We start from the raw sequence: 24,306 nt of genomic DNA on the forward strand, positions 1-24,306 counted from the left end.
TAACTCCTGACCATACAGTGTGAACTTCTAGGAATTGTCATGCTTCAGTGGCGCACTGTGAAAACACTAGAATATTTGATAACTGCCCTTTTAGACCCTATGGCTTCGCAACAAACGTGTGCTTTTAAATGCATTATTTGATCCATGTTTTCTAAGTGGGTAATTGGGTGGAAAAATCCCTCGAACCCCGCTAGAAGTTGTGTGGCTTCTTCACAAGTGGATAAACCTGCTGCACTTCTGTCCTATTTCTTCTTAATTAAAGTTCAAAATGGGTCATGTGACCCAGGCCACACCAATAATTTTGTGAACCTGGCTCCCATTCCCATGAAGGCGATGCCTCTTCAGTATTTCGTATTGTATTGTGTTGTTTGGCGGATATACCTTCTCGGTCCATAAAGGCTACACCTCACCAGTCTGTGTACGACCCGCGACACCGGCCGAAAGAGGTCGCACATCACCCTTAAATTTATGGAGAATAATATTCCTCAGCAGGTCATGGCGGCTGCACCTCACAGCTATGCGGAGGGCACGACTCATGCGTCCAGAGAGGGCGCACCGTGCCTCCCCTGAGCCCACAGCCCTTCTGGAAGCAGAGGCACGTGCGTGTATCCATACCAACCGAAGCTAATGAAACATCAGCTGGTGGTGGTGACGGATGTCCAAAACCACTTCAAAGGGCCGGGTAGAGGCCTTCACCTGCGCGAGCTGCAGATGTGCCGCTGAGGCGCGCCCAGGTGCGCGCGCCGGGAGAGGCCTTTGAGCTCCAGCAGGACGGGTCAGCACAGAAGATAATTCACAAGCATGCACGCAGCTCGCCGAGGGTTCGCAGTTTACTTTCATCTTTGTACTACAGCCAGTCTACGTCTACGAAAAAATTGCAATCCATAACTCTTTTTCAAGCAAGAACGCAGCACTCAGGAATATGAACGGATAGAAAAACTCAAGCTTCTTGGTTCAAAAGATGAAGAATGATTTCTTTAATTTCCAGTACACCTTGCTGTAAAATGAACACTGTAAAAAGCAATAAAATTAGATATTATGACAAGGGACAAACGTGGAGTGTTTATCCCTGGAGTTTTGCAGGATTCAAAACATTCCTGTGCTAATCTACACATCACTTTCCACCCCCCTTTGCCGCCTCTTATAAACCGGTGTTCGTAAACGCACACAAATGAACAAGTGCATTATACACTTCAATAACTCCAGGCAGAGTCCAGGAAAATGGCTTCCTCTGATGGCACCCTTATTAAAAGCCAGTCAACAAAAGAGAGATGCACCTCAGAGGTGATCACAGATGCGTTTTGCACCGAGTGTGGTATTTTTAGGTTTTGCCTACACAGTGTACGTACGGACTTTTTTTTTTCTTCAAACAGCGGCCTAACAGTTCACCCATAGCTTACCATTTGTTAGCTTCACCGGTGGACTCATTCACATCACTCCAGTTTGTCACAGCATGTCCACTTCTTGTGTTTGGCCCTCCCCTAGAGCATGGACCAAGTACTTATGTCCACCCACTGCTCCTGTTTTTGGAGCTACGTTTTTCTTTGTGTTCAAGTACTCTATATAAGTGCTTGTGTTTTCAGTCCGTCTCCGAATTCCCCATCCATGTAGTTTCTATTCCCTCCCACCCGTCCCCCTTCCATGTTGCTTATTTTTCCTCTCACCCTCTACCATGCACTCTATGTCACTGCACTCTATACCACTGAACTCTATCTGCACCACTCTACGCCACTGCACTTTATTACACTACTCTACACCAATTTAGGCCACTGCATTCCACTATGCACCACTCTACTTAGGCTACTGCACTCTACTCTGCATCACTCCATCCTATTACACTAAACTTTACAGCACTCTACGCTGCTGCACTCAATGTCACTGCACTCTACTCTATGTATCTGGACATTTTTTTTTAATCTAGTCTCACAATTATTGACACAACGATGAAGGATAGAACAGACATTGGAGTGGCCACTTTACATACTGGGACAGTCCAATACCATTCCTGCTGGCTTTGGTTTCAATGTAAAGCGTTTCCAAACAGCCACCCGCATTCCCTGCAATTAAAGGTTTGAAGATAGGTCAGCTGCCACCTTTTGGCGGATGTCCTTTTTGTAGTCTTCTCTAAATGACCCAAGTCTTTCCTCTTATGCTTCTCTGATAAAGGTGCTCCATATTTTTGTGGGATGGAGTATTCACCCATTGAGGGAGAAAAGATCCTGTGAGGGTACTTGAGGGCTATCCGGAGAACTTTAATCTGGCTAGCAGAAAGGCTGTCTGAGGTGCCACTGATAATGTTCCTGCTGAGAACTAGTGATGGAAGATTACTTCGGCTAACACTGCAGTCTTCTCTGCAGCAACAGCCAACTAATGAAGATAAGTCTTGGAGCCAGATTCCTTCCTAAACACCTTTACATGTTTGCCTATTCTTTATTAACAGTTCTACACAAGACGACTAATTTCAATGAAGATGTCTTGTAGCAGGGGCCTTCTAAGATAGCAGAAGTAGTTAGCAAGTTAAAAACACAAAGTTTGGGTAATTGTGGTCAGGAGCAGACTATATGTGAGGCTGTTGAACATGCGAAACCACAACCAGCATGTGAGTCGCAGAGAACCCTAGAGGGCTAGAAAGCATCAGAGGGCACTACCCGCGAAGGAATGGACTAGGAGGTCATGGGCAGCCTGAAGAGGACGTAGTCAGTGGATCACAACACTGCACATTCCTGCACAATGAACATAAACTGTGTCGGAGTGCGTTTGAGTGGCCAGTGTATGATCAGATGGTAGACTGAGTGGGAGTTGCTACAGCACGGAGGGTGTCAGGCACAGCTCCAATTTAACAATAAGCTTATATTAAATCACGATAAGAAGAAGGAATTTTGTGACATGCAGTGAGAAGTTAAACTAGCAGGACACCGGCCCTCTGCTTTTAATGCAGCCAATAAAATTGCGTTAGACGGTTTACCCATTTGGTCCTGCTATCCCTAATGACATGTTACCAAATATACTGTACTTAGCGAAAAGAGGTACACAAGGGAAACATCTGATTAGGTGGATACATTTATGGAGTTTAGAGTGGATCTGAGTACACGATGAGTGGCAAATAAATTAAGACAATAAAAAACGAATATATATGTAATATACACAATGGCATTTTATGCCCCATGTAATAATGAGTGAAAGAGAGTTAGAAGGTGTAAAGGCGGGAAATCTGGAGTAATTATTTATCTAGCTTGTTTGTAAAGTTGAGTGCTTGCCATATGGCTACAGCAAAACCTGAGCGACTACCACATTCGATCAAGGAGGGCCGGCGGTTGGGGCCCTGAGGGGGAATGCAACCCCACACTACATCATAATCAAGAGTTGCACACCTAAACAAGAACAACAACAGAAGATAAGAGATTGGCGCCCTCTCCGGGAGAACTGTGCAGGAACGCACTCCCAGAGTCAACCCCACATAGATAATAGAGGACATAAAGAATAGGGCTCCGGTCCGACCCCAGAAACACTCATAAGAGACCAGAAGAACAGAGTGGGCTGCAAGGGAATATAGAAGCTAGCCTTGCCTCAGTCTGAAGTAGTGAGCAAAATTACCCCCCACCCCTCTACAACGGCAAGGCCCCTATTCAAATCAGGGTGTCACTACCGGGGCTGACCCTCACAGAATACTCAAAAAGGAAAACTTCCAGATCTTTCTAAAAGACATGCTCCAGAAACAAGACAAGCAACATTCCTCAATGCACCAAGCAAGCGAAGGTCCAGAACCCGAAACGCCAGCCACCAAAGATGATTTCCACACACTACTCACAGAGTTCCGCAAAGACATCACTTCTCTCAGACAAGCTTTCAGTAGAGCTTTAGGTGACCTTGATCAATCTCTATGCCATATAGGAGTCATGTTTAGACAAAATAGAGGCAACTGTGACGGATCAAACCCAGGAGAATAACAATCGCACATCATGGATAGACACACTGGAACGCCAACAAAGCTCACTGCTGGATACGTTTGATGACCTAGAAACCAGATCTTGTCGCAACAGTATCAATATTCGAGGCATTGCAGCAACATCTTAGCCCGGATCTTCAGGCCCACATCAAGGCTCCAAAAGATGCCCCGGTCCACCTGGACCACCCACAGGGTCTACTCAGGTTACCAACAAATGACGTAATCACCCCTGACGTGCTCACTAGTATTAACTATTTCCAAACGAATGAGAAGATCCTAACAGCAGCTCATCAACAAGAATCCTTAATGTTTCGAGGCGACTCCATCTAGCTTCTTCAAGATGTCTCTGCCCATACGTTAGCAAAACAAAAAGAATTGCGAAAAATCACGCAACATCTCCAGAAATTTAGACTCCTGTTCACATTTAAAGACAAGCATAAGATGGTGAGGGACCAACAGGAGTCATGAGAGATTTTGGGACTCCCTTCTATGTTGCATTTGCAACAAGATCGAGCCCACACTTCAACAAACTTGACGGACCAGGGAGGAAGTTGGAGTGTCCAGTTATTGCGCTTGTCCCATAAAGTAGCTTGAAAACTGTCGGCAAAACGACAAGGAATATCACCTACGTCTTCTGGGGAAGATGACCAGCTCTGAAGCCAGACAACGCCGGGCAGCCAATGAATATACAACTTCTGGATTACACATGGCTGGTTTTGCTGTTCGCTGGTAATAGCTCTAACATTCCAAGGACTGAGGGGCGGGAGCTTGCTTTTCCTACCCAAAAATAGAGCTAGCCCCACCCAGTACTTTTTGTTTGATTAGCTGATAGACCATTACCTCAGTGCGTTCACTGTTACAGCCACCAATGCTAGCCCTCATTTGGGCATCACATTATCCCCTCTTACCAGGGGCGTAGCTTAGTCAATAACGTTAGAGGGGTGCAAGTCTGAAATTTCCCAACAAGCAATGAGGTGTACTCAACTAAAAATGATAGGGCGGGCTGGGGCCACTGAACATTGTTAATGGTTAGGGGTATTAGTTTCCAGTTATTAGGAAAAGTAAGGCCATCAAGCGTAGGGCTTCAGTGAGATAATCTGGACTATGTTGCCCACTCTAGTTCTGTTTCTTCTCACAGGAATGTTCCTCACACAAAAAGGTACAGCTGGGCATCAACAGTGCAGGTTTCCATTCTTCGTGGAACAGGCACAGCATGGGCAGAAATACAACCTTCCTGCCTTCAGGGAACAGGTGCATTGTAGAACCAGCAGTGCAAGCTTCTCTCTCTTACATTACAGCAGCCGTACAAACTTCCTGCTGTCACAGACCAGAATAGGTCAAACTCAGGAAGTATTAGTGAAGCCTCCTCTCTCAAATAACAGGTACAGCATAGCCTACAGCAAACACCCTTGCCTATTTGGTCCGTATAGTTCAATATGGGTGTGTGGATTGGTAAATGCAAGGATGGTTGAGCAAGTAAAATGTTTAAGTATGGATGATTGTGAATAAACATCTTTTATTTCAGCATCAATGTGCCCAAGGGGTTATCGTTCTCTTACACCTATATATGTTGTGTGTAGAGGAAGGAATGGCTGTATTGATACATGAGTAAATGGATGGAGAAGCGGATAGTGGTCTCAGTTGGTGGACAGTTTGATTAGTACGCGGCTGAATTTATATTTTGATGAATGATTTACTTGTGTGGACATATGGGTGTGCAGATGAATGTAGAATGAAAATGGAGATTGCATATGAAAGGAAAATGTCTGTGGATCGATAAGTATTCGTGCAAGGATGTTTGATGGTTAGTTTGTGTGTATAGGTGGATTAAAGGTCCCTTTGTATATGTGGTATATGTGTAGGCTTGTGGTGCGAGTAGGGATGTCTTTACGTATGGATGGGTTTTGTGTGTGTGTGTACTTATGCCCAGATGGATATAGATAGATATATATATATATATATATATATGATTGGATGTTTGTAAATGATCTTGATGCTCCTGCATTAGGAGCTAGTTCCTTTGTGCACATGATGAGCTATAAAAAAAATAGGAGCCTGTGACTTAGAAGCGAATGTACATCTATCTGCTGGGCAACAAGGCACAGTAAATCTATAGGAACATTTATTATTTACAGCGCTTCAGAATGACACAAGATAAAGTGCTATAGAAAACGAATCTCTGGGATGTTAACATCCTATCAAATAAGCGCTGCTATTTTCGGAGTAGATATGAAAGCACATCAAAACACTGGTGCCATGACCCACTGCCAGGCTGCAGAGACAGACGGGTGACAGTCCAGGCCTAAGGGAAGTAGCTGATGCTGGGGGCTTTGGAGATCCAACTTGAAGCTGATGAAAGTAAACAAAGCTGGATTTGTTCGGACCTCAAACCGGCAGATACATTCCCTGGAATGCAGATCCTAAGTCTGATGCTCCTCATATACACCCACGGACTCAGATAGAGGAAAACTGAGGATGAGATGGGAAAACATAATTCAAGAGACAATTTAAATTGCTGGACCACTGTGTCCCAAGTGTCCAAGCACACAATAGGCCTGAGAGAGGCATGAAGGTACAACACTCTGGGTTGATCAGACTACTGTGGTCATCATCCAGAAGTGGCCACTGCTTTACGCGGGATGAAAAAAGTGGGGTCTTTAAAGCGATATTGGCAAAGAAGTGTAACTAGGACTCCTGTCCAAGATGCACGACCTATGAAATTAAGGGTGTGGAAAAAGGAAATCTTGTGCTTTACAAAGCAAAGCCGGACAGTATTTGGGTGCCTCTCTCGGGGTTGTATGTTATTGCAACCAAGCACACAACACAACAATAGACACACACATAAAAAACAAGCCAGACCTATTGGCTTTGCCAGTGTTTTTTAGCAGGATCAAACACATAGGTAACAACGTACCAGAAAAAAAATATACGTGGGACTACAGTGTGTGTGCCCATTAAGGAAATAAGGTCTCTCTTTTTGAGATTATACATTGAAGGTGCCCACGAACAAAAAGTAGTCATGGATGGGTGTTAATGCCAAACCTTGTTTCTGGTCTATGGTAGGTTGTCGGGGATAAAATCAAAAACGGTACATGAGAAATATAAAAAAAAAAAAACTAAGATAACAAGTATAAAACCGAGCGCGTGAAAAGAAGTGTGGGCAAATGCGTGAAAGTAAAGAAACAGTGTCCCTAAAGGAGATAGTCAGTTTTATGACCCCCCCCCAAGAAGTGGTAGAGGTCCCGAATAATGCTGTGAGATGAAATTATGGAAGGGCGTGGAATTTTAACCGTATGGCTGTGGGGTTTGGTGGTTTTGGCGTGGGAGACCTTAGGTGCTCTGGTAGTAAGGAGGAGAGCGCTGGTGTCTCTGATGGGATGTTCGAGGAATGTGTCGTTTCAGTTAATGGTGCTGTCTTTCTCGAGGAAGGGTGTGTTTAGGGATGGGGGAGGGTGGTGAAGCAGCGTGGCGGGGATTCCTCTCTGTAAGTACCGGAAGTCTGTCCCAGGAAGTTCAGTCTAATAGGAGTGGACAGGAGGCAGTAAAAGAATGGCTGCACTGGAGTGGGAAGTGGCGAAAGCTCCCTCGGACATTGTGGATGTTCTGGAATCTTCCAAAACATTGCTGAAAGATGTTCATACGTCACACGCTACAACCGAAAAGCAGTGTAGAGGACTACCTTTCTGATTGAATGAAAGGACATTGGCGATTCTCAAAAATGGAAACAAGAGCCATTTATTTCGATTTTTTTTAAATTCACGTATATTTTTTTCTTCCCTCTTTTCTTTTTGTTATTAGCACAGGGCTTTGTTTTCTTGGTATTAAAGGATGGGGGGGGGGTGCAGTGGGGGAATGTTAAAATGTCGGGTTCGGCTTCCAGAATCTGCTCGGTTGGGGCGGGGGCTGGAGGATGGAACCGAGAGCATGCGGTGACGTGTGAACCCTCCATGTCTACACTAGAATAAAGCTAAGAAACGTATTATCACTACCACAGAATCCCTTCCTGGCCTACGGCCCAGCCTCGTTGTCATACAATGCACAAGGCTTAAATTCTCTCCTGAACAGGAGGAAAGGTTGGCCGGATGCAATTTCACCCGTTAAGAAAACAGGCCCCCCCCTTAAACGTCGTAATGGTCGTATATATGTGTTACCAACACACAACCACAGCACTGAGACGCTAAGGCATGTCTCAAGTCCCCACCCCCACAGTGAAGCGTGCACCAGGGTCTCCAGCCTAACCTTGCGCATCTAAAAAATATGCAGGCCGGATGAGGGAACCCCTCAGCAACAACAGCCCGAGCGCCGAGGACACAGAGGGCCTTCAATATGCGCAATCTAGCGGGAGCCTGTTAAAATGTGGAGCCGCTCCCAGGAGATGCCGGCCGACAATGGTGGGCTTGTGTAGCCGAGGAGCCCGCTGGGGCTCAGGCCCGGCCCGTGCATACATTTATGATTTTCCATTTTTCGGATATCAGAGAAAGTTAGCGTTTATTGCTGTAAAGGTGTTGGGTTTCAATGGAATTTAATGTCAATAAACTTAGAAAATTCACCCGGCCTTGTACAAATAAGGTGTAGTTACTGCAAAATGTGCCCTTTGCCCAGACCGATGCAGATAGTGAAACAGATCATATATAAAGATTAATACTTACATTACCAGCTGCATATTTGTATAGCCCGAATGCGTGTTGCTTCGAAGCGCTGAAAGTCTGGGAACACTGTCGGTACTTAAGCCGCTCGGAGGCTGAACTTGGTGGCAAAATTGTGTCCAGTACCTTGAACTCACCGGAGAACTTCGCCGTGGAGAGGCAGAGTGGTGCTCAGATTCTTTTTAATTAATTCCCGGGACTGCGAGGACCAGTGGGCCTGGTGCCGACCTCAGCATCTACCGCAGCTGGTGCCTCTTCCCGGCCCCTCCCTCCCACGCTATTTCAATTGCTCCCCCACTCACGCGTAAGAGGGACGCGTGCGGGGCGTAGTCCGGGCCAAGGGCGGGCCCGTTCTACCCAGTTACAGACTGGTCGAGATTTTGTTGTCTGGACTTGACTTGTTTGTGTCTTTTTAATCCCAATTCATTTTATTTGTACAGCTCTGTGGATAACTGTTAGAATGGCATCCAGGGAAACTCGTAGTAAATGTCCCCCGCCCAGCGCATCTATTTCTGGTACGCTGGATTCCTTTTTAATAAGAGCTAACTCCCTATTATCCAATGAGATAACTATTCTCGAGAAACGACTTTCAGTAGGCATTGAAAACGCTAAAAGATCGTCCCTGGGTCACATTGCTAATGCAAGAACGCCTGACAACGAACTCAGGCTCCGTAAGCAAGTTTCTTCTACTGCCAACCTTGAGGCCAACTCTCCTTCAGCTAATGAGTCTCTCCCTGACACTAACCGTGCTTCGGCATTTTCCACTAATGGCTCTAGTCCCACTTCCGCCTCAAATCAACATATTAATGTTGGCCAGAAGCGCCCCAGAGGTGTCAGGGAGGGGGCGGTCTCGAAGAGGAAAAAGGGACCTCCGTCAAAGAGGAATAGGATCCATAGGGCACTTGTTCTCCCTGCCCATTTAGTACCTCCTTGCGGGACTAGCGTAAACCTCACGGCGACTTCAGCCGCCGTAAGCGAACCAGAATCTACACTGGCCATTCATTCTGACCAGGCATCTCCTGTGCAACATTCTCATATCACAGTTATTACTAGCAACATGGGCACAATGACCGATTTTCAAAATCAAGACCTTGAGGTTATCTTAAAATCTTTACTCAAGCCTCTTTGTACTAAAATTGACCACTTACAAGTAAGACTGATAAACTTGGAAAGGGCTCTCGAGCTGCACCTTGATTCCCGCCCTACTCAACCATCAGTAGGAAGGGGGCAGGTAAATACTGCTTTAAACGAGGAACGAAGTGCTCCTAGCTCTTTACCATCTTTACAAGTCCCTGAATTTCCTCTATTCCAACATCTGGTTCCTACTCTTCCCACCAATACTTCTATCTTCTCTTCTCTCCCAGGGGTAATTGATAATACAGCAACTAGGGTAGAGAAAGAACAGCACCTGGATACTAACAAAGTAGCTCCAACCTCGGGAGATTCTCACACTCTAAGCCTTCCCCCGGAGGCAGCGCCTCTGGTTGTCGTCTTGGCGGGAGTTCCCAAACTTACAGAGGGAACAAATGAATCCTTCGCATCACTCAAGAATAAAGTGGTATGTTGGCTTTCAAAACATAGACCACTCCCCTCAAAATATATGGGTGAAATCCTTATGGTCCGAAGGGTTCAATGGGTGGGCCCAACCAAGAAGGGTATTAACGGGGATTGTGTGATTATAAATATGAGGGACACAGGTGCTGTTTCTTTTATACTTAACTCCCCCCACAGGGGGCCAGAATCCTCTATTAGGACTCTTCCATTAGTTTTCTTTTATCCCCCTTCTATAAGAAACCAGGAACAAGAACATCAACGAGCCTGGACACGGGTGGGTCGCAGAGGTTTTCCCCCTAGCTATACAACTAGCCATGACTTCTGGGGTCCCTCACCGCACTTTGGGGACTTTAATCGGTTTAGGTGCCTAAGTGAGATTGACTGACTACAAATCACTGATTCCCACACTGATTTGTTAGCGGATAATGGCGAAATTTCTTTAAGTAAATCAAATCATATTGAGCCATTATCCCAAGGTGCACTTGGATTGGGATTAGTCAAAACCTTACCATCAATCCCTCTAAGTACTAACCCGCACTTATTCTCATTTACAACGACTAACAAGTCTCCAATGATAGAGGCATCTAAAATCCCGATAAATAATTTCCCCTATGGGAATTTTTCGCTAAACTCTCACAATGGGGAAAATATGACTGCCCCGTGCATTAATGATCATGCAAACCCAGGAGATGCCCAAATGGAAATTTCAGATCCACTACCTACTCCCCTACAACTGAAGATACTATCTTGGAACATAGCGGGCTTGTCCAACAAACTGGGGTGCCCTGACTGGGGCAATTTTATTGACTCCCTGGACATCTGCCTTTTCCAAGAAACGTGGGCAAGGGAACCACATTTTCGCAGTGGTTTTGCCTCCTTCTCAATCCCAGCCCAGTGGCAGGGATGGGGCAGACCTTCAGGGGGTTTGACAATCTGGGTTCGCACGCACCTTGGCTGCAATGCGACTGAGGTGAATACAGAAACCCCAGACATTCAGTGTGTGATCTTGGCTTGGCCGAATGACGTTGGCCTTACCTTGGTTAACGTATATTCGAGACCAGTGAATCCGACTGCGGAGTCGACAACTGTTGCCCAGCTTCAGTCCTTTTTGAATACTCTTCCCGAGTGTCCCATTTTGTTAATAGGAGGTGACTTTAATTGTCATTTTGAGCCGCTTCCTGGAATAATAGATGCCGATATCCAGGAGGAGGACGATTATTGGAAAATCCCTCCTCCATTGGGCAAGCCTCCAAAGGCCTGGACTCCACTAGTGCTCCAGATCACGGCCCTAACCTTGCAATTTTCACTTAGGGCTTGTAATGGACGCTCTAAATCTGATGTCCCTGCTAAGTGTACTTTTAATAAAGCTGGCCAAGAATCCTTTTTGGATTATATATTCCTTGAGACTCGTTCTTGGGACAAGGTACTTGATTTTAAGGTCCTTCAGAGGACTGATAGTGACCATAATCCATTGTTCTTATGGTTTTCCCTCCAGGGGGTTTGTACAACCCTGGATAGCGGAAATGATCTGATGAGTTCCGATACAGGCCTTCTTTTATCTAGCAATAGAAGAAGGGTGAGGTGGGAGAAAATGGTTAACACGCCCGGAGCAATTCAGGATCTGTATTTCAAGGTAATTCCGTCACTGGAAGCAGTAGGACACCTCCTCCTCCAATTTCCTACTAAGGACACATTAATAAAATTTGAGGAATTTAACCTAGAGCTAAACACTATACTGGCCAGTGTGTTCAATCCTATAGCAAATAAGGAAAGAAAGATCTCCACTTTACCAAAGTGGTACAATGCATCATGTAGACAGGCGAAAAAACAACTTTTGAGTGCACTAAAATCCACTAATAATAAAATACTAATAAAACAGAAACGCTGGGAATATAAAGCATTAATTGCCCAAGCCAAAGCAGAGTGGGATATTGATAATTGGGATACATTAACACAGGCACTCAAATACAATGACCCGCGAACTTTTTGGCAAATTGTCAGCACGGGTTCGTCCGCTCCCACATCAGCAGTTGTTTCTAACATAGCCGCTAGTGTTTGGGAGGCTTATTTTTCAGCTCTCTATGCCTGTGACACCTGTTTACCCCCTGATGCCGCGAGCAGAGAGGCTATCTTAGAGGAGCCTGCTGCACTCCACGAGTGCCTAGACGAGTTTGGGGCCCAAGAGGTTGTTGATATTTTGAATACTCTCCCCACTGGGAAAGCACCGGGTTTAGATAAGCTTCCTGGTGACCTTTTCAAAAATGAGCCGTTAATATGGGCTCCCTATTTAACGGCACTATTTAATGCCATTCTAAAGGGCATGGCAATTCCCACTACTTGGTCAGGAGCAGAGATCGTTCCAATTTATAAAAAAGGCTCCCCTTTACTTCCAGGTAATTACAGGCCGATTAGTCTTATAGACGTACCCCAAAAAATGTTTGCCCGCCTGATTTTAAATCGACTCCAAGACTGGATGGAGGAGTGCTCCATCCTTAGTCCTTATCAAGCTGGGTTTAGGAAAAAGGTCTCTACGATAGATCATATTTTTCGGCTTATGCTTTTACACTGGAAGACTGTGCATGTTGAGGAGGGATCACTTTACACCATCTTTGTCGACCTCCGGGCGGCCTTTGATCTGGTTCCAAGATCAAAGTTATGGACTGTTTTAGCTAATCTGGGTGTCCCTGCCCCGCTGTTGAATATCATAACTCGCCTACATAAGGGGAATTTTGCACAAGTCAGGTACGGGAAGTTTGGAACATTAACTCCAAGATTTGCTGTAGAGAAAGGAGTCAGGCAAGGCTGTGTCCTGGCCCCCACCCTCTTCTGTCTCTACGTTAATGGAGCCTTCACGTACCTAGACAAAGTTACAGACAGTGATGCCCCTAAGTTAGATCGCAGTAGGGTTCCGGCGATAATGTTCGCTGATGATACCCTACTGCTTTCGAAATCCCCCTTTGGCTTACAGAGGATATTGAACGCGTTTGAACTATTTTGTTTGGATCACGGGTTGGAAATTAACACCTTGAAAACCAAATTCATGATTTTTAACCCGCCACTTAAAACACGTCCAAACCCCTCTATAGGCGGCACCACCTTGGAGAGAGTTAACACCTTTGACTACCTTGGTCTTACTCTAAATGAAGGATTTTCCTGGGCCCTGCACCAAACTAAGGCCCATCTAAAGCTAGCCCAGTCAATTGGTGGGATTATAAAGTTTTATAATTCTTCTTCTGCAAAACCATTAGCGCCCCCAGTTGAAATATACAAACTCCAAGCTCGTGGCCGTATATTATATGGTGCTGAACTATGGGGATCTAAATGCTGCACCGAGATTGTACGGGCGGAATGTAAATTTTTAAGATTTCTTGTAGCGCTTCCTCAAAGCACTCCTTTACTCCCATTAAGACTTGACTTAGGTGTACGACCTATAGATGATGTCCTTGGCCTGAAACCTTTGATTTTTTGGAGAAGGATGTGGACAACGCCTGAGTTACAGCCTTATAGGAATGAACTAGCAGAAATATTGAGTCTCCCGAGCGCAGCTAAATTCCCTTGGCTTCAGTATATAAGGAGGCAATTTGATGCCCTTGGTCTCTCGGATCTGTGGACAGCCCCAACTACAGCCTGTTTTACTATCTCTCCTAAAAAACTGACCCTTATTTATTATGCGGCCAAACTAGCAGACTCCATTTCAAAATCCCAATCTTCTAGTTTAACTCAAACTTTTTTAACTATAAAATATGATTATTACCTTGAAGAGGCACTTAGCGAGGTTAGACCCCATTTTAATAGAAAATTATTTTTCCAGTGGAGATATGGCACACTTCCTGTAAGAGCATTCACAGCTAAATGGTCTGTCTCTACTTTGGAAAATTGTCCTAGCTGTGATGCTGAACTTGAGTCTGACTTACATATACTATTTTTTTGCCCTGCCTATAAAAATAGCAGGAAATACTGGATTCTACCTATTTGCAGAAACCTAGGGTTCATACACTGCAAGGAAGCCTACAGGGTCCTGAAAACTGATTTATCCAGGCAAATAGTGTTTGCAGTTTCCTCATTTCTCGCATCAATGTGGAGGACAAGAAGACTAAATGTGCCTTTAACCTGAATCTTGATCTTCTGGTATTATGTTTAATATGATTTATGAGTTATTAGATATTTTATTTCTCTCTTAGGCCTCAGTAATGAAATGTTCTTGTCGGTGTTTGGCTTCTTATTGTAATGTTTTATTCATTTTTTGTGCTATCTGTATGTGCTTTTATGACTAATGTGTCGAAAATAAAGCTGAAGTGAATTAAGTGAAATTGATGTTCGTTCTTTTTAGGTTATATTTTCACTAAGGCATCAAAACCACTTGTGTAGTGCACAAGATAAAGTGAATTGTCACTTGCTGCGCAAAGGAAAGTTCCTTGGAACAGCATAGTTTTCTCACTGCAACAACCTCCCTGCAAGGACATTGGCTCGTCTCTACTGTTTTCATTTCAAATGGTTCTTCATTTTGCTTTATTGTAGCTGTATTCTATATCATCTTATGCCCCGTATCGACTCCTTTTTTGTGTGCGCATGTATGTGTATAAATATATATATATATGTATATATATTTTATTTAGCAACACAGGCGCAACAGCCGGCCATTCCTGTGATGTCGTCTGCTGCCAGTGTGGCTTTAAGCATCAGAAACTCAGCATTTCACATAAACCACGGTAGGGAATTAAAAAGCGGACTGCTGTGCCATCCCACCATACTGCCCTAATTCCTGGCTGACCTTCGTTTTTGCCCCTAGTTGACTTACATCTTCCATCCCGATAGAGGTGCCTCGCCCTCCCACAGGGCTCTCTGGCAGAGCACAAGGCTGGGTGTACCCAAAGTATACCTTAATAGAGAGTGACTCCCCTCAACCCACTACAGTGAAGCTTGGCTGGGGTGGTGGTATTTAGAGTCACAGGCCTTTTACCTCTACCCATAAAATAGATGTCTATGGATACCCGAGAATATTCATTTTTCCCCCCCAATAACTCGGTTCCTTCACTTCCCTCAGTGAATGCTGGAGCTTGGCACTTATGCATGCAGGGGTGCGTGAGCTGTATGTACGGGGACATCTTGAGAAGACATAGTCGCATTTCACCACAAGATGGAGGTTCCTCACACGAGTGTAATGGCCATTCCTGCTTTGTTCGTCCCTGAAGTAGCCATTGCTCCTTTCACCTTGGCGACCCCATAGTAATTTCTCCTCTGTCTGTTTTCTGGGCTACAGTCCATATTCAGCCCTTCAACAGCTCTGGATGAAACCGGTCTGGCTGTAGGGCGAGCCCAGTGAGATGGGCTGCCCAGGAACAGCTCAACCTCACTAGAGTGGCTGCAGTCTCACTCATCAGTCCACATGCCCCCAAACATTTGTTGTTCTCCATCGCTTCATGGTAAGAGGCTCAGTTAAACATCTCTCCTTAGCTGCAGGTAGAACATTTTAAGCCTGACTGGACTCTGCCTTGCCACCAACGCCCCCTGTTTTTGTTACGTTTTTATCCTTTGGGGAGAGAGAAGCTTCACTCATTGTGACTTCACTATCCATCGTTTCAAGGGCTTCCATACTAGGAAAGACCTCAAATTGAGGGAAGTTGTAAAGTTTCATGGACCACAATCTTTGTTTACAAACGGTTACCTAAAATTGGTCTTTTCCATCAGAGAGAGTTTAGCCAATGCGACCAAGGCAGCTAAAACCAATCTTTAGTTTGCCACTTCTAACACAGCTGTCAGATTGACCTTTCATGAGATCCACTTGGTGGAAGGTCTGGGAAACAGCCACCTACATGCATCAAATCCACAAAGGAACCAGACTCCCTGCTAATGGCCCAGGGGCCTGGCAACTGGATCGAGACACAAATTGCTGATCCAGGCCGTGACAAGAATGCCGCAAAAGACTTGATTCTGAGGAATAGGAAAAAACCATCATATTTTAAGGTCTCGGCTAGATAGGGCATGCGCTGTCTTGAAGAGACGTGTTGTGTTCTATCTGTGGGCTTACAGGCTGCCAATCTCCTACCACTGGTAAACTTCAGGGTCACTCTCATTTTCTTTGATGCCGTTCATCATGGCATGCAGGCGTCATACCCTCTTCTTGTGTTTGGCCCTCCCATAGGACCAAGTTCATGTCTCCTTACACTGCTCCCGGTTTGCAAAGCTATTTTTTTCTTTGTTTTCAAGCACTCCATAGGAGTACTTGTGCTTTCAGGCCTTCTCCCTTGTAACATACATAAATACCACAAAAATGCATGCTTGTGTACATAAACTAATGCATTTCTTAAAAAGTTGTTAAAACATGAACTTGTTCATTTTTTTTGCACGATCTGATGGTACTGGAGCACGTGCTCCGTCATCCATCTTGCTGTAGCGCGAACACAAGCCAATGGTATTGAAGCACTTTCAGTGCTCACCAGTTACATTACACAATGACACATTCATTGTCGTAGGCAGGGGGAAGCGTAAGTGATTTGCCTAAAATCACAAATTGTTCAGCCGACCGCAAGATTCAAACCTGGTTCCCCCGTCTGCAGCTCTGGCCATTATGCCACGTCCTCGCTTCACTTCAAAGCTCCTCAACTGTTTCTGACTATCACTTCCACATTTGTTCAGTATGACCCGTCAACACCGAACAAGCATTGGCAAAGCCAATAGGTCTCGGCAATGCCAGCACTATTAGCCTTGTCAATGTGAAGGTCTTTAAGCTATGTTGTTTAGCAGCCCATCTGCTGTTCAGCATGGCTGGAAGTCACGGAAAAAAACGCTATGATGCGGCCAGTGCAGGCCACGTCATAGCGCTTTTTAGGTCTCGCCTGAGCCAGCGCTTTAGCGCTGCTCTGGCGAGAGCTATAGAAAACGGGGATTTGGAAGTGCAAACGAGTGCTTTTCAGGCCCCTAACTACAGTGCATGTGCGCCGGGCGCGTGCACCATTTGGCAGCCTGCGTGTACATTTCGCGGGCGCTTTGATGTTCTCAGTGAGCCGCGCGGCCACTGAGAACATCAAAGCGCTCGCAAAATGATTACTTTCACTTTAGCCGCTTTGATGTTTGATCGCGATCTTTTTTCTTTTCTAGGTCTCTTCCAGCCCTTTGAAAACTATGGAGTGTTGCTAACACCTGTCCCAGTGGCTTGAAAGATCTTTCATTGTGACAGCCGCCTCCCCCCCTACCCTAAGGAGTGTAAATTCCCCTTCACACCCGATTACGGCAGACCTTTCACACGTCATGCTTTGTTAATATTTCACAATCATCTCACTAGGGAAGCAGGGCGTGAACAAAGGGCCAGGCTCCAGTCTCTCGCGCAACAGCAGACAGCTTGAGCCTAGCGCACGAAGAGCACGGATGCATCCATTCCTTAGCACGGTTCCCTTCCATCACTGGGGCGCGAATTCTTTCTTGAGGTGATAAGCGCCCCCTTCCTGTTACTTCAGATTTAGGCGAGGGCCAGCTGTGGTGCATCTCCCCCCCTCCCCCCCCCTTAACGCATCGCTGCTCCAGGAGCCGGGTCACACTGTGACAAGAGAGTAGTAAGACATTTGTTACGGTTTTTACATAACTCTAAAATGAAGTGTGATTGACGTGTGGCGCTTAAGAACTCATCATTTTATAAATTAACCTAGTGATTAAAGCTGGCCTTCAGTGCCTGCTTTGTTACAGAGACCTCCGCTGACATACGGCCTTGTGCTTTTTGTTTGAGTGAAGATATGCAGTGTAAAATCACAGTAAAATTTATAATAAGATAAGGTTAGTAGTGACGACATTAGAAAGTGAAAACGAGGCCAGAGGCACAAAATATGTGATCATGGGTTAATTGTCTTGCTTTCATTTCGCAGAAACGTTCATGGACAATAGGGCGCTGCTGCTTTTTATCAGAATATTTCTGGAATGCATAGCCTGGCTCCCCTGTCCAACTAGCGCCTGTGGCTAGCGATAGCCAGACAGGCTCTGCTTGCCCTTATGAGCCATTCGCTGGGCACGAGCAGCCGCATCCAGTCATTAAAGCAGTGCCTGCTCAAGTTCCTTCCATCCCTCTGGTGACTTGGCCTTGCCCATAAAACAAACTAACAAGCATTTGCAATGCAATAGGTCTCGCATTCACGCGAGTATGAGCTATTGACATTGTAAATGACAATGCCTTTTATTTATGGTTTGGGTTTAAAAACGTAAATAAAAGGCATTGCCATTTCAATACTAATAGCTTAAACGCTCGCAAATGCGAGACCTGTTGCATTGCAAATGCTTGTTTGTATTAGGAAGGGCAGGACAATAAACTCAACATGGGGTGCGGAGAGACTCTGCGTCGGCTCAACATTGTCTGATTCCAGGCTTTCAGTAACTTTCAGCCATGCTGAACAGCAGATGTGCTTGTTCTGTTTTTACGAAAGCTGATGATTACTCATGGTAGTTTGCTCGTCATCGTGCACTGTTGTGAGCGTCTTGTGAGTAAATAAAACAGATGCCCCGTAAAAGCTAGTAAAGAATATGTGGTCTTGGTCACACAGTGTGAATTATGTGAGAGTCATCAATGAAAAATACACAGAGCCAAGAACAAACTAACCTACCTTTAGGGCGAAAAAATGACACTGTTTATATGTATTTGAGTGATCACGAAAGAGGTGGAGACCCTCTTAGCTGGAGGCAGGGTCATAGGTCAACGATCATTGGGAAAAGCAGATGTGCAGTGTAATGTGAACTGCTTCTGAGGAAGAAACATTAGAGGTTTTCCTACAAGCCCCTACCTAGCGCTCCCAGCAGTAAGCAGTGACCTTTCTACCCTAGGGGCTCGAGTCACTTGTAAATGTCAACAACATTCCAAAAGTGACATTTTTATGATGTACAGAAAACAGTGTGCTTCAAATGGAAACACAATCATGTATGTGTGCTGATGTGACCGTACTTTCAGCATTTATGGAATTTATTTGCAGGTAGGACCTACAGCCTTTCAACCGCTTTATGACAATCTGGACCAATACCCCAAGCCCCCCGTAGAGCCACCCAAAACTCTTGCACCAACATCCTTACCAACATGAAGGACTCCACACAGTTGTGTTCAGCTGCTATATTAACAAGCACTAGATGGCATGGGCCCCTTCACACATAAGTACCCACATCACGTCTACTGCATCATGTGGCGTGCACGTGGTTGACCTGCTCTCTGGCTTTTGGTGGAATTGTAGGAAGGTGAATTCTCCTGGTCTGTAGGTATCACAGACCCTTGCCCCAGAACCACAGTGTGTGTTGGGTATGGCTCTGAGAAAGAGTCTCCCCTAGATGCCAGTGTAGAGATCCGAGTGTCACCTTAGAAAGTTCACAGCTATCTGCCAGACGTTGTATTTTTTTTTGCTCTTCATAAAGTGTTGGACTCCCCCAAACTGGCCTTTACATCCTGATGCTCATTACATCCTAGAAAGATTCTCCACACTACTAGGACTCCCCATCATTTCTCCTCAAAGTAGGTTTTCTGGTGTCCTACCGCTGTCTTGAAGGCAAGAGGCGACGCATGATCCGCGAATATGCTTCACCAGAGAGCTTTAAATATGCCTACATGTCCGACGGGACCTCATGAGAATGCAGATTTCATAATGCATGCAGTTGGCAACTGTGTAGTTATTCCAACGCTGTGATATGGATATACGTTTCTACAAACTCCAATAAAACCACAGGAGCAACTAAACACATTGCATCACACAGGATGGGGATGCATACCATGGGGAGAGTATTCTCAGGGAAAGACTGGCAATACAGGTTTCTGTGGTTTGCCCTCCTCCATAAACACTGCCTACAAACTATCCAAAATATAGCAGTGATTGGAACTTTTAGATTAACCACCCTACACCGTCTTTGTAAACTGAATACACTGTATTCATCTCCTGTCCACAAGGCCATTGGTGACTTTGCTACCCTCACAGCCAACTAAACCTTACCAGAGGCCGTTAACTATCGAATCCCTTTGGGTAATACATGTGATTCTGTAATCCCTGTATAAAAAACAATCTAATTTCTTGGTTATGTATGGTTCTCACTGAAAGCCACTAGCATGAATTTCAGATTTTAAATTAGGTAATTCACTAATACGATGTAGCAAAAATTGTTAACAAAAGCGGTTACTCACTGTTGCTACATCATAAAGGAATGCCAGGTCGCTCTGGCTGGGCTCGCACACTGCCTGTCAGTGCAGCTTTGGCATAGCAGAGATGGGAAAGGAAGGAATACAGGGGGAGGGTGATAGGAGGCCAGGTTTTTTTTGTTTTTGCTACAGTGAGGAGGGGCCGTGCTATGTATGGCTGCCCCTTAGTTCTCTGCCCCTGCACAGCAGTTGAAAGCAGGGGTAGATGATTTGGAGGGCTAAACATAACATGTTATAGAGGGATAACAAGTGAATTACTTGTGATGTACCCAGTTACCTAATATAAAGAAATGAAGTAGCAGCTCAACTGTAATAACTTATTACAGTTAATTCCTGATATAAGGTCTGCTGCCAGGACCAGCAGGTCACAGAGCAAAATTACAGCTGACATTTAAACTAAAACAAGAACTTGCTTATTGTTCTTCTGATCTATTTTTCTAAAACGAACAATGATCGACAGAAAGACTATACTAATGGCAGTATTCCTTTTGCACAATATAGGTTATTACAGGAAAGAATTTCTCTGCATTCTTACCCTAATTCTGTTCTGAGTTACAGTATTTTGAATCTAATTTACGCTAAAAAGATCAATATCTTCCTGAGACAAATTAATAACTGCTTTATAGTGAGATTAATTTCACACTGCAGATTCTGCTTTTATTCTTAATGTTTGCAGCCATACCATGTCTTTCATATGACAGAGCAAGACACCGAGGAATTAAGCAGATTGTGGGACGAGTGATGATGTGACATGTATTATAAAGAATAAAAAAGTCTCTACTTTAAATTAGAGTGCTATTGCATGCCACCTAAGAGTTTCACAACCTTATAAAGGAACTCTGCCTTGGCATCATTCCTCTATATCGTCACAAACTCCTCTATGAAATACAATATCCTTATAATGTACGACAGGGAGTACTTTATCCCATATATCATCTATAAGCCAAAAGAAAAGCTAAAGTTTAGCCACAATCTGTTCAACACCACAACTGGTTACTCACCTCTCGTGACTATAGGACATTCCGATTGACGTTGGCACCACAACCTGGGGGCACTGCCCTTCCTTCTCCCGCGCACAGAGGCAGATTAACTGCAGGTCTCTGAGTGCCTTGTACCGCACCTCGTACCAGTTTCGCCCTATTGGAAGAAGGCAAAGAAAAAGTTAGCCAGTTAATTAGTTATCACAGTTTTAAATTAGCCATGCTGGTGAAGAGTGAGCAGTCATAAAACCAAGACAGAGTTACACCACAAAGACACATTTTTCTTGACTCTGCCATCCATGATGTATACACAATTATGCTTTTCAGTAGGATTAGGCCAGTGCCAATGCACATGCTCTTTTTCAATGGATGGATAATTCAGAGGCAGAGTAGGAGAGGTGAGAGGGAGGGCTTCTGCTTCCATGGTTTTGGATTACACTACAAAGCCTCACAGACCAATAAAGGAAGGTGGATGTGGTCTTGGATGACAGGGTTGGCAGACTGCCCCTTTAGCACCCGCCCTCTGGTGCTTGGGCTTCGATTAGTTCTCTACTCTCCACTGCCCCAGTGGCTGTGACCAGAGATTTGCCCTCAGTCAGTCAGAGCAGGTGATCTTGGTTGTAGTGGTGGCTGGCTCAAGTCAGCCAACATGCAGGCAGGCCAGGGGTTGCCTCACCAGTTCCCGTGCTGGCGGCTTTTCTACAGGCGGTGTGGACAAAGGATAGATAGTTTGTGAACCATGAGATAGTACAAGCCACACTGTAAAATGCTCTTCAGGCATTGATTATTGTTCCTGTGTTTTGTAGCTACAAATCAGGAGCCTAGCTTGAAACTGGATCTCGAATTTCCCTCTGGGTTGGCAGCCCTTGAACAGAACCTGGTTGCTGAATTATGTCCAAGGCTCTCACTATTCTTCTCTGGTTTACTAGCAAGTTAGACATTTGCCTCTAGGTTTCAGCGAGCCCAGCCGTTGACGCGAGGGAGAGCACACTTGGATTCCTCTGGACTGGCACACTTGGGCATCACAAAGGTGATGGATGGAATGCTTGAAATAATCTCCACCACTGGTAAACATTCCAATCCATCCTGCTTAGTCTCACTATAGACAGCATTAGCTATCTGGGAGACCCAATGTTATCAGTACCTTAAAAAATGTACATATAAGAAGTAGTACTGACACAGGGACTGTTGAGACACCTCGCTTCTTCCATTCGTTTACTTGGGTTTTTCATGGTTTCCTATTGCTTGGATGGGCTGTCCATCAAGACCATGACATTTCATGGCTGGTTACGTTGTTCCCATTAGGTTTTGCGGAAGGGCTTGAGTAGTCCTATTTTAGACTGTGGAAGCAACATGATGTATAGCTTGTAATTTAGTCAGTGGGTGTCCTCGCATGTATTTAGTTTACTGACTTGATGACATTTTAATTTCACGTTTATGCCGTTTCGCTTCATGGCAAGCTAAGGGCATTCAGTATTCATCATTGCAAGCTTATCTGTTTTACTTTGCGGTCTTGATAACGCAGTTAGATTTACATAGCTCTTGTTCACACAGTACACATGTTAATAAACATAAGCTTACCTAAAGCTGCACCAAAAAAACACACTGGCCCACTAATGAAAGTATATACTGTTCAATATTTTGCTGTTTACACCTTTTACGTTCACCACTTAGAATGCAAACTTCATCCTCCGACTCCTTTTTTATAACACCTCTCTTTGAGGGCACAGCTTAACCCTGATAATGAAAGCATTACGAGGGGGCGAAGTCAATGTTTCACATGGGTTCCTGATTTAGTTGCTTTTAACAAATAATGAAAGATTGAAAATTTGAAATTGTTGTTTTAAATATTTACGGGCACAGTCTAGTTTCTTTATATGCCTTTCCAGCCACTCTCACTGACCTCGCGGTCCTCGCCGGTTAGAGCGGGGCCGCAGTGGGTTTAGGTCAGCCTTCTAGTTGCTGACTCAAAGGGGATAAAAGGAGCGCTGGCATGTCTGCGTAGCGGGCTCGCGCAGCTTGCGTGCCGGAGGCGTGCCAAAGGCAAGCCTGTCTGCGCCCGGAGCACGTCCAGGGTCTCACCCCCTCAGTAGAGTTCAGATTCTGGCACTTAGGAGAGGTGAGTGCTGCATACCAAAAACGTGTTTCATAGATGAGGGTTGGGAAGAGCTTATATGAACTCCCTGTGGTTTTCGGCTACCCAAAGACCCAGTTGACACTGTGGGGGCAATACAGGGGGGAGAAGGTATGTTGAGAAGGCCAGGACTGATGCAACCTCTCTAGATAATATCAATGTTGCTGACAGCCGGAACCATCTAAGCTGCAACGGTGGGCTGTTGCAGGCACTACATTTAAAATGTCTGATGTTAAACATCAGATCCTTGAGTAAGCATACATATCAGCTTGATTATCTGCTCCAGGTCTCTATGCCAGATTTAGTCTTCCTGACGGAGACATGGACCAACCAGTCTTCTGACCCGGATTGGAATAGTGCCCTTCCGGTGGGGTACTCTATGGCCAGTCAAGATAGGACGGGCAGTGAAGGAGGTGGGATAGCCATGGTCTATCGTGATCATTTGAAAGTGAATATAGAGCCCATATTTCAGTTGCCAGCAGAGGCAATGCGATTTACAGTGAAAATCAATAACCTCTCCTCCTTTCAGGGAATACTTCTTTATAGGCCGCCGGGCCCTAGAGCCCCTTTTTCACAGGCGTTACAGACTCTGCTTGAATCATGCATAGATTCTAATTCATTCATTATTTTGGAGGACTTCAACTATCACCTGGAACTTAACAATAACTCAGAAACCAGCCGGCTGCTTGATAACCTAGCCGGTTATGGTTTCCATCAGAAGGTGATGAGCGCTACACACTCGGCAGGCCATACTCTTGATGGCATTTTTGCCACCAATTTGGATGTTACACCCACTCACACAGTGCCCCTTCCATGGACCGACCACTTTGTGATCTATTTCAGCAGTCAGCATTCACCATCACTCCAGCTTGACAAAAAGAAACCAGCTAGTATTA

General features: G+C 45.0%; 1 protein-coding gene across 1 annotated transcript in view; it reads right to left on the reverse strand.

The window, feature by feature from the left end:
• The window catches only part of TSEN15 (tRNA splicing endonuclease subunit 15), a 131,657-nt gene that overhangs the window by 30,629 nt on the left and 76,722 nt on the right, over positions 1 to 24,306 (reverse strand). The window contains exon 3 of the mRNA XM_085601534.1: positions 21,298 to 21,433. Coding sequence (XP_085457660.1) covers positions 21,298 to 21,433 — 136 coding nt within the window. The remainder of the gene's footprint in view (positions 1 to 21,297; positions 21,434 to 24,306) is intronic.

This window comes from Triturus cristatus, chromosome 4_2, assembly GCF_964204655.1.
Source record: "Triturus cristatus chromosome 4_2, aTriCri1.1, whole genome shotgun sequence".
NCBI classification, from domain to species: Eukaryota; Metazoa; Chordata; class Amphibia; order Caudata; family Salamandridae; genus Triturus; species Triturus cristatus.